A 16,673-nucleotide genomic window follows, 5' to 3' on the forward strand; every position below is an offset into this window, starting at 1 on the left:
GCCACAGTGAAGGTTTATAGATGGACTTCTGCCCAACAAAATAGTAATGAGCTTCTATCTTCAGTGAAGCATTCTTGGTTCCTCCTCATCTACTGACATATGCCATGGCTGTGGCATTGTTTGAAAAGACCGTGGATGCTTTGCCTTGCAGCCTCACTTGGAATAACTGCAGAGTCAACCAAATGACTCCTAACTCCAGTCTGTTGATGGACCATGCACTCTGTGAAAGCAACAACGTCTTTGTATGAGATGACCCTCACAAAGACCTCCCAGCTATAAAAACTAGTATAAATTGTCAGGATCACTCGAGACTCTATGCATAGAGACCAATGGATAATGATGCTGGCTAGAGTTACCACTGTAGACTCTGGCATGCCTCCACCATCCAAGCTAACTGTAACTGGAGAGAGTCCTTCTGAAGTGACCAACAATCCAGCAGTGCCCTCTGTAGGGAATGCAGGTGGGCTCTTGCCCATGGAAACACCTCTACAGTTGCTACCATGAAACTTAGTACCTTCAGGTTATTCCATGCTGTAGGCATTGGCCTTGCCAAGATTTCTAAGATCTGGCTTCTGAGCTTCAGTTTGCGTGGCTCTGGCAGAAAATCTCAGCACTCTACTGTGTTGAACTGAACCCCCAAATACTTTAGATTTTGAGTTGGCTTCCAAGTGTCTCTTTCTGAAATTTATAATCCACCCTAGATCCTGCAGGAGCTGAACTACCTGAGACACTGCCCTGCAACATTCCATCACAGACAGCATTCTGATCAGCCAAGCATCCTTGCTTTGCATAGATGTGCTGCTGCCACCTCCATTACCATGGTGAAGGAGAGAGACACAGTTGCCAAACTGAACAGCAGTACCAAGAACTGAATATGGCCCTCTAGCACATAGAACCGTAGAAATCTCCTGCGATCTGGGAAGATATGGATATTTAAGTAAGCCTCTGTCAAATCAAGCGAGGCTAGAAATTCACCCAGAGCTACCGAGGTGATGACTGAATTCACCGTTTCCATCTGGAACCTGGGAACCTTCAATGCTGCATTGACTGCCTTGAGATCCAGAATTGGTTTCCAGTCTTGGAGTCTTTCTGAGGCTAAAGTATAAAGAGTATCTGTCTGAATCCAAGTCTGCATCTTGTACTGGTTCTATGGCTCCAATTTTTAATATCTGTTGTACAGTTGTGCTTACCTTGGTTGCTTTATTTGGTCTTCCTGCCGGAAAATCCAGGAAAAAAATGTCCCTGAGGGACTGACGGAATTTGTGTTTGTATCCTACTCAAATGATGTCCAGGACCTATTGGTCTGAAGAAATCTGCACCCAAGTCTCTCAAAACTCCAAAAGTCTCCCTCCTGTGTGGGGGATCCCAGAGGCCAATCTGTCATCATTGAGACTTCTAAGTATTTGCTTCTGAGTGAGATCCAGCTGCAGAGGCTTTCCAGAGCCTCCAAACCTCTGTCTAGAGCCTTGAAAGGACTATTGTGATGAGGAATCTACAGATCCTTAATACAAAAGGAACCCACAGAACCATAACATGAAAGGAACCATGGCAGTAACTCCTGGAGCCTCGTGGTTTACTGTCCGGCAAGGACTTAAGACAACAAACCATCACACAGGTCACAAAGTGTCCATTCCTTTTCCAAAAAGCATTTGTTCATTGAAAGGGAACTTGCTCAAGGTGACTTTAGATGCCAAATCTCCCGCCCACTGACTGATCCAGTTTATTCTATGGATGGAGATTGTATAAGCTACTCATGACCCTGAGCATGTTGTAATTAGTGCCTTGCCACATAGTCCACTCTGGCCAGGACCTTAGGAGGGCTCCTCCCTCTTGCAGCCAGGTTTTGCCTCTCATGATTCATGGAGTGACCAGAGGAGGCTAAGCCCATGACTCTCCTACCCCTCACATGCCTCGTGGCACATGGACCAAGGACATTCCTCAGCTAACTATCTGGCGCACAACTGACATAATATGGGATCAAAACCACCTGAGGAATCCATAATAATTGATTTCCACCAAAATCAAGGCAATATGAGGCTGAAGGATTCTTTTAAAATTAAAATCAGTAAATTCAAGATGGCCACCACAGCACCCATTTTGGCACCAGAAAATGTCCTGTGGAAGCAAAACTGAAAGACCAAAATTACTCAAAATAGGATTTTAGAGGTGGGGAACCCTTGGGACAACCTCATAAACCATAGGTTTTGCTAAAATCAGACCCACCCCAATTTTCCCATAGACAGTAATGAGCTGTACTCATAGACCTGCCATGTGCTGTGCCTACATCAGCCTTTCACTGCTACTGGAAATGGAATTTCTGCCTCAGACAAGCAAAGGGTTGTTCCAGGGACCTGTCTCTTTGGGTTGCATTTTATTCAGGTTCCCTCGAACCCTCACTCTTCCACATGATTCTTCCACCAAGTCTCCTGGAAAGTAATGGGGTCAAATCAGCCTGTGCTCAAGCACCTGACTCCGTAGGGGTGAGCACCAATCTCAGGGGACCTGACTCTGAGCTTCCAAGTGTTACACAGGCTGGACTGACAGGTATTCTTTTTTTAAAATGTGGCCCTCCTGGCTATAGACCCCAATGTCTGACCCTTCTCCCAGGTAGAGCTGTCCCAGGACTACTGGGAACCCTCAATAAAAAATCAGATTAAGATAGAAAAATAAAATATCTAGTGAGAGCAGATGAAAGACATCTTCTCAACGCAGAGGAGAGAGGGTGCTACCTAGAGAGACAAAAGAACAAAGAGAAGAAAATTTACTTCTGCAAGCAACCTGCGAATTGGAATCGTATACTCTCTGCACAGGAACAGTTAATCTTAGTTGGCTTCTAGATTAGTCCACAGCTTTAAACTTGAGGCTTACCTCAGTTCTCAGTCCTGTAGTAAAAAAAGGAGGAATCAGTTAGAATTTCCTTTCAGCTTCCTGCTCTGCCTGACTTCCCCAGGGCTCTCTTTTTCTCTCTCTGGCCCTGCCCTTTTATTCCTACTGGTATTCATTTCCTTTTCCTTAAGGTGTCTTTGCAGGGAAGAGTTCACTAGAGGGAGAAGTAGAGCTTTCTGAATGGCTTTCCGACTCTGCAGGGAAGTGTCCACTAGAGGGAGAGGTCTATAGATTCCTTCACAGTGCCCTTTACTATGCTTAGGTTTACTAGATGTCCAGATTTGCCCAGGCATGTCCTCTTTATAGCGGACTGTCCAGACGGCTTTGTTCCCTGTTCAGGGAGAAAGTGTATAGATCCCTAACCTGTCTGCCCTGTCCCTCATCTACCTCCGGGCTCAGCTGAAATTGAATCTTCAGGCCAGTCAACAGCAGCAGCGAGGTGAACCTGCTACCATCAGCCTGTCCTGGAAGCTTTCTCTCTGGAGCATCCTGCCTACATGGGAACAGGAAGTCTCTCCAAAGAGAAGGCTTCTAGGGCAGACCAATGGCAGGAAGCTCACCTTGCTGTTGCTGCCTTCTGGCCTAAAGATATAATTTTAGTGAGGATGAATGAAGGAGACTTATGGTTGCCCAGAATGTATGAAGGAGATTTATGGTTACCCGGAAATTTTTTGCCTTCTATATAGGATGCGGCAAGGGCTCCTGTGTTATTCCTGCATTATTCAGCTAACATGCGCCCATTCTCTGCCACAGCACACCGCCTCCCAAAACTTTTTAAGGAATAATTACATTGTGGTTAGTGTATGCAGATGGCAAAACTAACACAGAATGCTTTAGCTTGTCCCACATCTGGCCTTTTTTGCTACATTAGCGCCTAACATAGCTTAGTAAAAGGGCCCTTAGTAATTTTTTGTTTTTTTTCATCTGATTTCAACTTGGAATTTTAAAGTTTAGAAAATGAAAACTGAAAATGTCCTAGGAAATGCATCTAAAAATTAAACTAAAACTCTGTTAACTTTAACTGCATGGAGCCTCTTGTACAAAAGGTTGATCCACTCCATTCTGGAGGCAATTGTATTGAGTTAAAGTTGTTTTTATCTCCTTTTTTAATATTTGTGTTGTTTTGGCATTTTTTATTTTTCTCCCTCTACATTTTAATTGTAAACTCGCTTAGAAATGTGATAAGCGACTTTATCAAATTTTAATAAAAAACGACTTATAAAAACTGAGTGGTTAGGTATTCACAACTACAGAAAAAAAAAGATCATGCATAAGAATTCCCAGGGGTGTATTGTGAGTGCAGTTGGTACATAGATATAACATACATGCATAATTTATTACACACAGGTACATACATAGAGTACACATGCATACAGTACTGTTGGAAGTTGTTGTGTGTCACCAACTGGTAGTATGCCCCTGACATAGCCAAGTGTGGTGAAATGTGGCCACATTGGGCACCAATTCCTGGGAGCACTGATTAAAGCTACTGTAGTATTCTTTATATGGTCTGTTTCTTGTTTTCTTTCCACATTGGATCTAGTAGACTGACTGTCTTGCTGTGTTCTTATACATATACAAATTTGAATCTTTTTAGGAGTAGGTGTAAATTTATGCATAACAATTTTATGCATTATTGGGGCTGGTTTTGGGAGCTTATTTGTGATTTTTCTGGGAAAAGGTGACAAAAGTCTCAGATTTAAAATATTGAGGATGGCTACTTTTTCATGTCATGGGTTTGTCCATAAGCAGACTAAAAGAGTTACATGTTTGAACTTCTGTAGCGTTTTTATTTTTTTTTACCCAAAAGGGGTGGGGGGGTTGGATAGTGTATTACAAATTATTTGCTCTAACATAATTCATTAAAACATCATTTTCACCTATTCCCAGAGATGGCCACATTTTATAAAGATGCCTAAGTTCCTATATTGCCTTAATGAAATAAGCACCTTTTTGGTATTTGAGATACCTTCTTGTATAATTAACCCCATGTCTAACCTTAGGTCATAGGGCCCTTTTGAGCATTAACATCAATATGTAATATATCCATATTGTTTTTTATTTCTTCTACTTCATCTTGGATCTTGTGATCCTACTGAATGTAAACTATTAATAAATTAATTACATTACAGATTTCACAGGTTTCAGGATCATAATAGGCAATTTTTGAATGTAAAAATAATGTGATCATAAGAAATTATTCAATTGCTTAAACTATAAAAAGGCCTTTGTTTGCTGTAAGGGTCTTGCAGGGGAAAGGTTTTTTAATAACTGCTCAAAGTTAAATTCAATGCAAAATCATATCTTATTAATTTCTGCCTCCAGGCAGTAACAGCTGTTCTGTGCAAAAGTTCATTGCCAATTGCAGCCTGACTTGAATGTTGAATGCTAGAGAAATGTCAATAAATCACGGGCCACAACTTGACTGGATGGTAGCCAGAGGGCCTAAGTTAGAATCCAAGACAAATTATTTATTTCTCATTGGCAAAAATAAATCTTTTTTTTAAATGACCTGGTGGAACTTCTGATTTCCAGTACTCTATTGTAGTTAAAGTTAGCTGCAGTATAAAGGGAGCATGTGATTGACTATCAATGCAAAATCTCCTTCCAGATGATAGAATGCTTCCAGAAACACTGGCGTCACAATAACACAATAATATAGCTCGGAAATGGTGATGCAATCCAAAGCTTCTTGCTCATTATTCTGCTGTCTGCAGGATCAGCATACATGGATCCATTTGAAACGCCAATCTGTAACAAGAAAGGCAGGAATGAAAATCGCTGGATTGGCATTTCGAATCATTATAAGCAGTGCCACAATTCCTGAAGAAGGGGGCAAAATGGAGTCCGTTGAATGCAGAGAAGCACACTGAGTATTTGACATGGTTCCAGTTTCCTTACTATGCAGATAAGTACTGTATTAGATTTTGGATCTTTTCCAGCTGATTCTTTTTTTTTTTTTTTAATCTCTTTTCATCTTTATTGAAAGAAACTCTGAAGGCTCAAACATTGATTATTGAACACTGAACATTACCGCACTTCATAATTTTCACTGTGATTTGCACTATGGGAGTAAGTCCAGGGATGTTTCACAAGTGAATCCTTTTGGGTATACAGAGTGACAACTTTGCTTTAAAGGTTATCTGGCGTAAGTTGTGAAAATTGAGGACTCTCCCTTACACAATAATTACACAAGGCAACAAAAAAAGTTTTTTTCTGAATCATCTAACACAATACATTTTTCTAAATCAGTTTTTCACGCTGATTTCAGATCTGTTATTAGTTTTTTTCAGTCATGTAAACTTTTAAAGTTATGACTAATGTTAGTTTATAGCATTTTAAGAATTGCAGCATCAAAGAAATGTTGCAGTATCTTCGGTCCAAAGTCAAATAAGCACCCATCATAACATAATTATAGTGGACTGTGTCACTTAGCAACCAATATTTCTTCAAAAATGCTTAGAGTATGATTTCTTTTTGCGAGTTGTTTCTGGATTGTCACGGCACAACATCCAGCAGTAGTCGGCCATCATACTCTCATTCCAGAAACCTTGGTAGCGACGCTCCATTAACTGAATGTCCAGGTGAAAATGTTCTCCTTGCTCGTCAGTCACTATACCAAGATTTTCTGGAAAAAAGTAAAGTTGTCAGTATAAAAAGTGTATTTTTAATGACATGCAACAGCCAAGTTTCTGATATGACTCAAGGAGTTCCTGAACGCCTTCCTTGTATGAATGAGACTTCTGGTTGCCCAAAAAGTTTTCCATTAACCACCTGAATGCCTCCCAAGCTTCAAGCTCAGCTGCTGAGACTGATTGCTTAAAATCTTCATCCTGCATAATGGACTTGATCTGTGGGCCTATAAATATCACTTCCTTCAGTTTTGCAGTGCTGATTTTTGGAAATTTCTTAACAAGATATTGAAAACCTGGAGAGTTTGCTTTACCCATGGCCTTTACCAGGTTCTTCATCAACCCCAGCTTGATATGAAGAGGTGGAAGAAATATTTTATGAGGATCCACCAATGGCATAAATTTCACACTGCTTGTCCCTGGGTTATAGGTATCTGTCAGCTGCCAGACCTGCTTGACATAATGTTCAGCTGTAGATCTTCTATCCCACAAGCACAGGAAACAGCAGTATTTAGTGAATCCACCTTGCATTCCCATTAGCAAGCCAATGACCTTCAGATCACCACAGATGTTCCACTGACGTGTTTTATAACTGATTGCTTCTAGTAAATTCTTCATATTCTCATAAGACTCCTTTAGATGAGCAGAATGGGCAATTGGTATACTTAGTTTGGAATTTCCTTTGTGCAGTAACTCTGCCTTCAAGCTTTTCTGTGAAGAATCAATGAAGAGATGCCATTCATCTGGACAACGCACTTGTGACAAACTGTTGAAGAGCTCATTTATGTCATGACAAAAACACAATGAGCCATTTACAGTGAAGAATGTTGTTAAGTAATGATTCCTTTTTCTGTTATGAGTTATATTAGCATCTTTTTCAAGCAAGTGCTTTTGCTTAAGCCTTGAAACAAGAAGTTCTGCTTTTTCTTTTGAAAGATTTAGATCACAAATAAGATCATTGATTTCAGCTTGTGTAAAGGTCTCTGAATCTGAATCTTCATCATTCACATAATCAGGATCAGATAATTATGGATTGTGAACAGCTGCTGCATCATCATCACATTCCTCATCATGTTCCACAGAAACAAGTCCATCTTGTGAAGGTATAGTGAGTCATCATGAGGAACAAGCCTAAATAGCAGAATCCAGAGTAGGATATATAATTATGTGCTTAGTTTTAGCTGAAAATCAACTTGTGTTCACAAGGCAAAAGTAGCAATCTTTAATATGGTCCACTGGACAGCCAAAGTACAATTTGTATACCTTCTTCAGATCTACGGTAATTGGGCAAAGTTGTGCGTTTCTTCATGAATTAACCACATACGTAACAGAAACTATCAGTCAGGTGCACAGGTAGTATTCCCATCCATCCTCCCTGTCGAGAGTAAAGACCAGGTCAGAGAAGCTCGCATCCTTGAGATGAATGTGTGGCTATGTGGATGGTGACATCAAGAGCATTTTGGCTTCCTCGACCAAGGACTTCTGAGCAGGGATCTCTCAAAGAAGGGAAGAAGTATCTTTGCCAGTAGGCTGGCTAATCTACTAAAGAGGGCTTTAAACTAGAAGTGATGGGGCAGGGTGATCAAAGTTCCTGGGTGAGTATAAACCCTCATGTAAGTAAATCACTTTAAACCTCTACACGGATGGGGAAAAGGGGGCAATATCTGGAAAGCAGTATATACTAATGCTCAAAGTATGGGAAACAAGATTCTGGATCTAGAAGCTGTGATGGAAGAAGAGGAGTTGGATATAGTGGCGATTACAGAGACATGGTTCACAGAGAACCATGACTGGGATGTAGTTATAGAAATATAGAAACAAGATGGCAGATAAAGTGGCCCATCTAGTCTGCCTATCTACAGTAACCATTATCTCTTTCTCTCTCCAAGAGATCCCACATGCCTATCCCAGGCCCTTTTGAATTCAGACACAGTCGCTGTCTGCACCACCTCTTCTGGGACACTGTTCCACACATCTACCCTTTCTGAAAAGAAAAGTATTTCCTTAGATTACTCCGGAGCCTATCACCTCTTAACTTCATCCTATGCCCTCTCATTGCAGAGTTTCCTTTCAAATTAAAGAGACTCGACTAATGCGCATTTACCTTCTGTAGATATTTAAACGTCTCTATCATATCTCCCCCTCCCACCTTTCCTCCAAATAATACAGATTTAGATCTTTAAGTCTGTCCCCATATGCCTTAAGATGATGACCACATACCATTTTAGTAGCCTTCCACTAGACCAACTCCATCCTTTTTATATCTTTTTGAAGGTGCGGCCTCCAGAATTGTACAAAATATTCTAAAAGAGGTCTCACCAAAGTCTTATATAGGGGCATCAATGCCTCCTTTTTCCTACTAGCCATACTTCTCCCTATGTAACCTAGCATCATTCTAGCTTTCACCATCACCTTTTCAACCTGTTTGGCCACCTTAAGATCCTCACATACAATCACACCCAAGTCCCGCTCTTCTGTTGTGCACATAAGCTCTTCACTCCCTAATCTGTACCGTTCCCTTGGGTTTTTGCTGTCCAAATGCATGACCTTACATTTCCTAGCATTAAATTTTAGCTGTCAAATTTCAGACCATTCTTCAAGCTTTGCCAGGTCTTTCTTCATGTTATTCACACCATCCAGTGTGTCAACTCTATTGCAGATTTTCGTATCATCTGCAAAGAGGCAAGTCTTACCCAACAACCCTTCAGCAATATCGTTTATAAAAATATTAAAAAGAACAAGCCCAAGAACAGAACCTTGAGGCACACCACTGGTAACATCCCTTTCCTCAGAGCGATCTGCAATGATCACTACCCTCTGTCACTTTCAACTCAACCAGCCCATCACTTTGAGACCCATCCCGAGGGCACTCAGTTTATTTATTAGATGTCTGTGTGGAACACTGTCAAAGGCTTTGCTAAAATCTAAATACACCACATCTAGCGCACATCCTCTATCCAATTCTCTGGTCACCCATTCAAAGAAATTGATCAGATTTGTCTGACAAGACCTACCTCTAGTGAATCCATGTTGCCTCTAGTCCTGTAATCCACAGAATTCCAGAAATTTGACCATTCTCTATTTTAAAAGTGTTTCCATTAATTTGATTACCACAGAAGTCAGATTTGCCGATCTGTAATTCCCTACTTCTTCCTAACTTCTACTTTTGTGGAGAGGGACCACATCTGCCCTTCTCCATTGCTCCAGTACCACTCCTGACTCTAGAGACTCATTGAAAAAGTTAGTCAGCAGAGCTACCAGAACTTCCATAAGTTCCTTCAGCACCCTAGGATGTACACCATCCGGCCCCTTTGTTTTATCTACCTTTATTTTAGCTAGCTCCTCACAAATACAACCCTCTGAAAATCGATCAGGGTTTAATACTCCTCCATCCCTGTTCACATTGTCTTCTGTGGTCCCGCTCCCACTGCTTCAGCCGTGACCACAGAACAGAAATATTTGTTAAGCAATTCAGCCGTGGCTGTGGCTCTCTTTTCTCCTCTGTAGAAGAACAAAGTGAAATTGTGGTAATGAAAACATGAAATTATTTTTACCAATGACTAATGTATAAGAGATTCTCACAACATATTTCATATGATATATTTTCAAATAATATTGGAAATTTTAAAATTTAAATTGAGTAAATGGACTTTCATGTACCAAGCAATGGATTAGTTTGGGATAGGTTCTGGATTTATTTAGATGATTCAAGCCTTGTATAGTTCCCCCTCAGCTAGACTTTATATAAATAGTACTTTTTCTGAGCGGTTTTGTTTAGAGAGGGGAGTTCGACAGGGATGTCCCTTATCTCCTCTGCTCTTTGATATTGTTTTGGAACTCTTGCTGTTAGTTATTTGACAGGCAGAGGAGATACAGGGAATTCCATATGCATGTCGAAGCTATAAAGTTTCGGCTTATGCAGATGATATATTGCTTCGTTTAGTGAATCCTGAATTAACTATCCCGCATTTATTACCATTTTGGAAAATTTTCTGGTAGAAGATAAATTGGAGTAAATCAGAGGTTCTTCCGTTGAATGTTCATTGTGTAAAGGGAATATTTGATCTATTTCCATTTCTTTGGAAGGAAAAGGGTATAAAATATTTAGGTGTAATGATACAAAAACTCTAGAAGATACCATGTTGTTAAATGAAAGATCCTTACTGTCGAAGGTCAAAGAAATGTGTGAGCAATGGAACCTATTACATTTTTCTTGGTGGGGGAGAGTCCAAATTATCAAAATGATGATTTCCCTTGTAGTTTGTTACCATATGAGTATGTTACCAATTTATTTTCAATCATCTTTTTATAAAAAACTAAATGGGATTCTTTCAAAATTTCTTTGGCTTGGTAAAAATCCTAGCTTAACCTTAGTATTGTTACAAAAGTCTAAATCAATGGGAGGGGTATATTTTTCCAAATTTTTATAGGTATCATCAAGCTTTTATCTTGTGTCAGGGTATGTATTGGATTGTAGCAAGATTTATGGTACACTAATCAGTTACATAAACAAGTTATGTGCCTGTTAGTTTTTCTAGGGAATACCATAATATCTCTGCCAGGTCCAAATTTCTTTGTCTATTTATATGACATAAGACCCAGGCTAATGAGAAATACTTTTATTATGAAAATAGAAAATATAATTCACAAGCCAGCAGCAATATCTAAATATTGTTCACAAAATATCTGATTACATGTATGAAACTCAGTACATAATTATCACAAAACACTTTCTAGATAACTAAGTAAAATTACTTCTTACATACTAAACAATTCCTTATAATAATAATAATTTCCTGATTAGCAGCAATCTATTACAGATTATCACCGAGAGTAGCTTTACAAGCCTTATCCTATATCACAATCGGATGCACTTATCTAACCCCAGCTTAAAGATAATAAGTTCCTTATCTCACCATCTAATTAGGCCTCAGCACAAAATTAGGTGAAATGGAAGATGTTTCTCCTCAGCTTAGCAGATGAAGAAATCCTTTGGTTACAGGAACAAGTGTTCGTCAGCCACTGGAAAAGCAGTAATTTATTGGCAGCAAAAGTTTCCTTGAAGTGATGGAATTCAAATCTGTTTAAGGTCCGATTCACTCTCTCTCAGGCAGAGAGTCACACGAGGTAACTGTTCAGGTCTTAATTATTATGAAAAAGATGCATGCAGAACACCTGTGATGAGATGTCAGTTCACTTCCATCCCAGCACAGACTAATTATAATTATCCTTTTCACTTGGATCACGTTAGATGACTTCCTCGGACCAATCCAGAAACAGAACTTAGATGAATAGCCTTTCTGTATAAAGTCTCATACAGGCTAGGAGACACATGCGCCTTTCGAGAAATAAGCACAGCATAGGAGTATAACTCCCCTAAGAATCACACAGTCTAAGCATGAAGGCATAGATGGATGTCCTTGACTAGAATACCATTCAGGTACATACCCAGAATGCATCAGGCAGAAACAGCAAAGATGTGTTCTTCTTTCTCTTCTTGCTAGGTTCATGCTGGAAAGATTTCTTGCAAATAATGGTTCAGGCATAGAGACCTAACCTTCAGATGCAAATAAGGAAACACCCCTACAGGATCCTTCCTGAACTCATGGAGAAGTTACCGGATAGGCTGATTCATGAAAGTCATCTTATGGCTTCACTTCTTGAGTATCAGGCTTCTTAGAATTTATAAGGACAATATTATTTTTCATTCAACCTGGACTACATTGAAATTTATTGATCGTTTAACTCCAGTCCCGATACAGAAAACAAAATGTCAGTCCCTATAGTTAAGCTCCAAAATCATGATAGGCAATTCAAATATTCTTTGGAAACATTGGCTAAAAGCAGGCATTCGAACCTTAAATGATGTCATTACGGGTGATAATTTGGCCTCTTTAATTCAATTGCAACAATTGTTTAATATTTCAAAAACTCAAGGTTTTAATTGGATGCAATTAAAACAAACAAAAAAGGAAGAACCAACAAAATCTGCAGTAAAAGAGTCGAAGACAAAACAAAGCAAGGAGAACTGCAGTAACATGTATAATGATACAGGCTAAGTTTATTAAAATAATTGTGGTTAAAAACAACACCTTAAAATTAAACCACGGACCCAACACGATTCATATTTCGGTACACGCCTTCTTCAGGGGTCTTAGGTTGGAAAGGAGTCAAATTGAACCGCAAAAAGCATGCTGAAGCCTGTGTGAAGACGAACGTCGAAAAGCAGCTTGTACGTGGGCTGATAGATTTTGAAACAAGCCATTCAGAAAGGGTTCCCTGAATGGCGTAGTTTGGTAAGTCAACACAGTCTGCCAGACATATGTTTCCAAGTGGATTTTCAGGGTCATCAGGCTGCCAAATGGTATAAATTAATATGTGAATATCTTTCAAAAACACCAAAAGCAAGCTTAAGATATATTTGGAGAATAGAAAAACAGCAGAATATTTCTGCTATTCAATGGTCATGAATTTGGACCCGACAAATGAGTTGTACAGCTTCAGCATCTATGAGGCAAACTTTGTTTTCTCTGTTACTGTGAACGGCTCCAAATCAGTGTACCATACTATAATGCATAAACAAAACAAACTTCACCACTTCACCACTTATCCTATCAGTCATAAACATACATTGTTTATCATACAATTCCTTATTACCTCAAAGATGTATCATACAGGTATAATGCATCATACAGGTATAATGCATCATACAGGTATGATACATCTTTGAGGTAATAAGGAATTGTATGATAAACAATGTATGTTTATGACTGATAGGATAAGTGGTGAAGTGGTGAAGTTTGTTTTGTTTATGCATTATAGTATGGTACACTGATTTGGAGCCGTTCACAGTAACAGAGAAAACAAAGTTTGCCTCATAGATGCTGAAGCTGTACAACTCATTTGTCGGGTCCAAATTCATGACCATTGAATAGCAGGTATGATACATCTTTGAGGTAATAAGGAATTGTATGATAAACAATGTATGTTTATGACTGATAGGATAAGTGGTGAAGTTTGTTTTGTTTATGCATTATAGTATGGTACACTGATTGGAGCTGTTCACAGTAAGGTCCTGAAGACACCTGGTGGTGAAACACATGACTCGTGTCAAGTTGAATGAAAAGATCTAGTGTGAACTGGATATTATAGTAGATACATGGGATAAGTGCAATTGAACATTTGAAATGTATTTATAAGTGACTACTGATGAATTGAACATTTTGGATGCTAGTTTGGACATTGGTGCTATTTATTCATTGCTAGTATTTTCTAGCGATGGGTTAACATTTCATGGATTTTTATGGGATTTTATAACAGATGAACTGGGTGGGCTCTAGATTTGTGAATGTAGGATTATAAGCTATGAAATATGATGATTTTTGAAAGAAATTAATAAACTCTTTGTGAATATTAAATAATACATATTATGAAGAGATGAACTAATAGCTTTTTAGTTTTTAGGACCCAAAAGAGATACCAGGTAGAGAATCACATGGGGACAAATTTGTCCCTGTTCCCGCAGGAACTCAATTTCCCTGTCCCGTCGCCATGAGTTTTGTCGCTGTCCCTGACCCATTCTTGTAAACTCTGCCTTAACCGCACAAGCCTTGAACACTTATGATTTTAAAGTGTTTGAGGTTTGTGCAGATGAGGATGGAGCTTGCAGGAATGGGGCGGGGACGAGATGGGAAAATGAGTTCCTGTGGGTACAGAGAAAAATTAGTCTCATTGTTATTCTCTACCAGGCACTTTGACAGCTTTGGAAAAGAAAATAAACATTTATGTTTCTAAAATTTCTAACACAAATAGCTTTTTTTCCAACACATAAACATTTATGTTGCAATTTCATAACTTAAAATTTTATATATGCCACCATATACAGTAAATATTTGCATGTCTGTTTTGATCCATTGTTAATTTAGATGTTTATAGTTTCTAAACTGGATGCTCCATTCACATTCTCCATTCACATGTAATTCTCCATGTATTATAGAACAGGCTCTATGTTGGTAGATCCTGTTTTAAAATATTAGCAGAACTTGAGATGTCCTGACTTGTATATCTCAATTCCAAATTTTATGTCCTTTCTAAAATACCGATCCACATGTTGAAATTCCGCTATGAAGGACCATTTAATCCTTTTTTCCAAAAATCTTTTCCATGTCAAATGGGGGGGGGGGGGGGGGCACCTGTTTGAAACTGGAGTCCAGCCTGGTTCCTGGACTTTGAAGAGATGGTAGGTCTGATTGGTCCCTGCTTCCCTGCAGGTGGAATTGACTTCAGACGTTCCAAAGAAGACTCAGGCTCTGAGGCAGATGATGAAACACAGCTGACATATTATACAGTACAGCACAAGAGCAGGAAACGAAGCAAAGGTAAAGGGCAGTCTTGTAGCAGGTTATACCAGCATGGATACCAGAGTAATGATTAGACCTATACGATATGCCTTAGATGGAAGGACTGCAGCAGAGCATGTTGTTTCTTCATATCAGTTACTTCTCAATCTCGCTGTCCATATACAGGTCACAAGACAGCTTATTCCACAGTTAAATACATTTGTGAATGGATTTTGTTCATTTTAGATCTGAATTCTACCTCAGCAAATTCCAATTTTCCAAGTTTATTTAAGTTTTGATATACTGCTCATTATAAAACTGAGTGGTGTACAATTTTAAAAATGAGGAAAAAGATTACACAAAATTCCACCACACCCAGAGTTAGTGCAAGCCAGTGTGGGTATTTATATAGATAGACATAGAAGTGTATACATAAGGGAAAATTCTGGAAATGGTATGCAAAAAGATAGGTACCTATAAAATAGGTGCCTATATCTTATCAATCACACTTAGGTGCCTTTTACAGAATCGCGCTTAACTTAAAACGTAGGTGCCAGTAATGTAGGCCAAGGTTTTAAGGGCCTGAATTATAGGCTCCTAAATCCTTTAGAGCAGGGGTCTCAAAGTCCCTCCTTGAGGGCCGCAATCCAGTCGGGTTTTCAGGATTTCCCCAATGAATATGCATGAGATCTATGTGCATGCACTGCTTTCAATGCATATTCATTGGGGAAATCCTGAAAACCCGACTGGATTGCGGCCCTCAAGGAGGGACTTTGAGATCCCTGCTCTAGAGAATCATGCCTAGAGTGTCTTAAGTCCTTCTCTGCCCCTAAACATACCTACTTTAGAGTTAGACACCGCTAGCCACCTATCTTTTGTAGAATTGCGCCTAAGAAGATAGGTGCCTATCACCAAATTATTTATTTTTTCTTCAAATTATGAATTTCTTAAAGCTCATAATTGAAGACAATTTACTGATTAAGTTATGCGCTTAACTTTAGGTGTCTGTTTATTTAGGTGTCTCTTATAGAATTTGCACCTTAGTATTTCTTATTGAGGAAGCATTTAGTAAATCGGTGCTAACATGTCAGTTAATGTGGGGTAGTTCCTACCCATCTTCTGCTTAGTTCCCACTAGTGCTGCCCAAGTCTCGATTCGAATAGGTTCACTTTGGGTGAATCGATTCGAATCGATATAAATTTTTAAAAATATCGGCTTCCCAATTCAGACCCTCTCCCTTCACTCCCTAAAGCAGGAGCGGAAGCGCTGCTCTTGCTGGCTGGCCGCTGTCGCACCTGTTTTAGAGCATGAGGAGGGAGGGTCAGTCCGCCGCGATCCTGCCTCTGATGTCAGAGGAGGGGCGGGACCGCAGCAGAGGAAACAGCTCAAAGCACTGCAGTGCAAAGACGCTGTAACTGCAATCTTCGGCTGCAGGCTGAAGCTGTAAGGTAAACGGTTCGGGGAAGCCAGGGGGAACACAGAGGCCTTCCCGGGGGGGGGGGGTGCCCAGTCTTTCGGGGGGACAGTCCTTCAGGGGATGGGACAGACCTTGGGGGGTGTAGGCCTTCAAGGGGTGAACAGGCCTTTAACGGGGAACAGGCCTTTAACAGGGGGGGACAGGCCTTCAAAGGGGGGACAGGCAAGGGATGATGGCATAGGCCTTCAGGGGGGACAGGCAGGCCTTCGGGGGGCAGTCCTTCGGGAGGGCAGTCCTTCAGGGGCGGGACAGGCCTTAGGGGGTGAAGGCCTTTAAGGTGGGAACAGGCCTTTAAAGGGGGGTGCACAGTGCAGACCTTTAAGGGGGGACAGGCCTTCA

General features: G+C 40.0%; 1 protein-coding gene across 4 annotated transcripts in view; it reads left to right on the forward strand.

Annotated features, from left to right (window-relative positions):
- Window positions 1–16,673, forward strand: part of ASTN2 (astrotactin 2) — a 1,902,914-nt gene that overhangs the window by 859,396 nt on the left and 1,026,845 nt on the right. For 2 of the 4 annotated variants that reach the window (XM_033961675.1, XM_033961677.1), the window contains one exon: window positions 14,789–14,896. The exons of the other annotated variants lie outside the window; for them this stretch is intronic. In XM_033961675.1, coding sequence (XP_033817566.1) covers window positions 14,789–14,896 — 108 coding nt within the window. The remainder of the gene's footprint in view (window positions 1–14,788; window positions 14,897–16,673) is intronic. 4 annotated transcript variants of the gene reach the window in all.

Source organism: Geotrypetes seraphini, chromosome 10, assembly GCF_902459505.1.
Source record: "Geotrypetes seraphini chromosome 10, aGeoSer1.1, whole genome shotgun sequence".
Taxonomy (NCBI): Eukaryota; Metazoa; Chordata; class Amphibia; order Gymnophiona; family Dermophiidae; genus Geotrypetes; species Geotrypetes seraphini.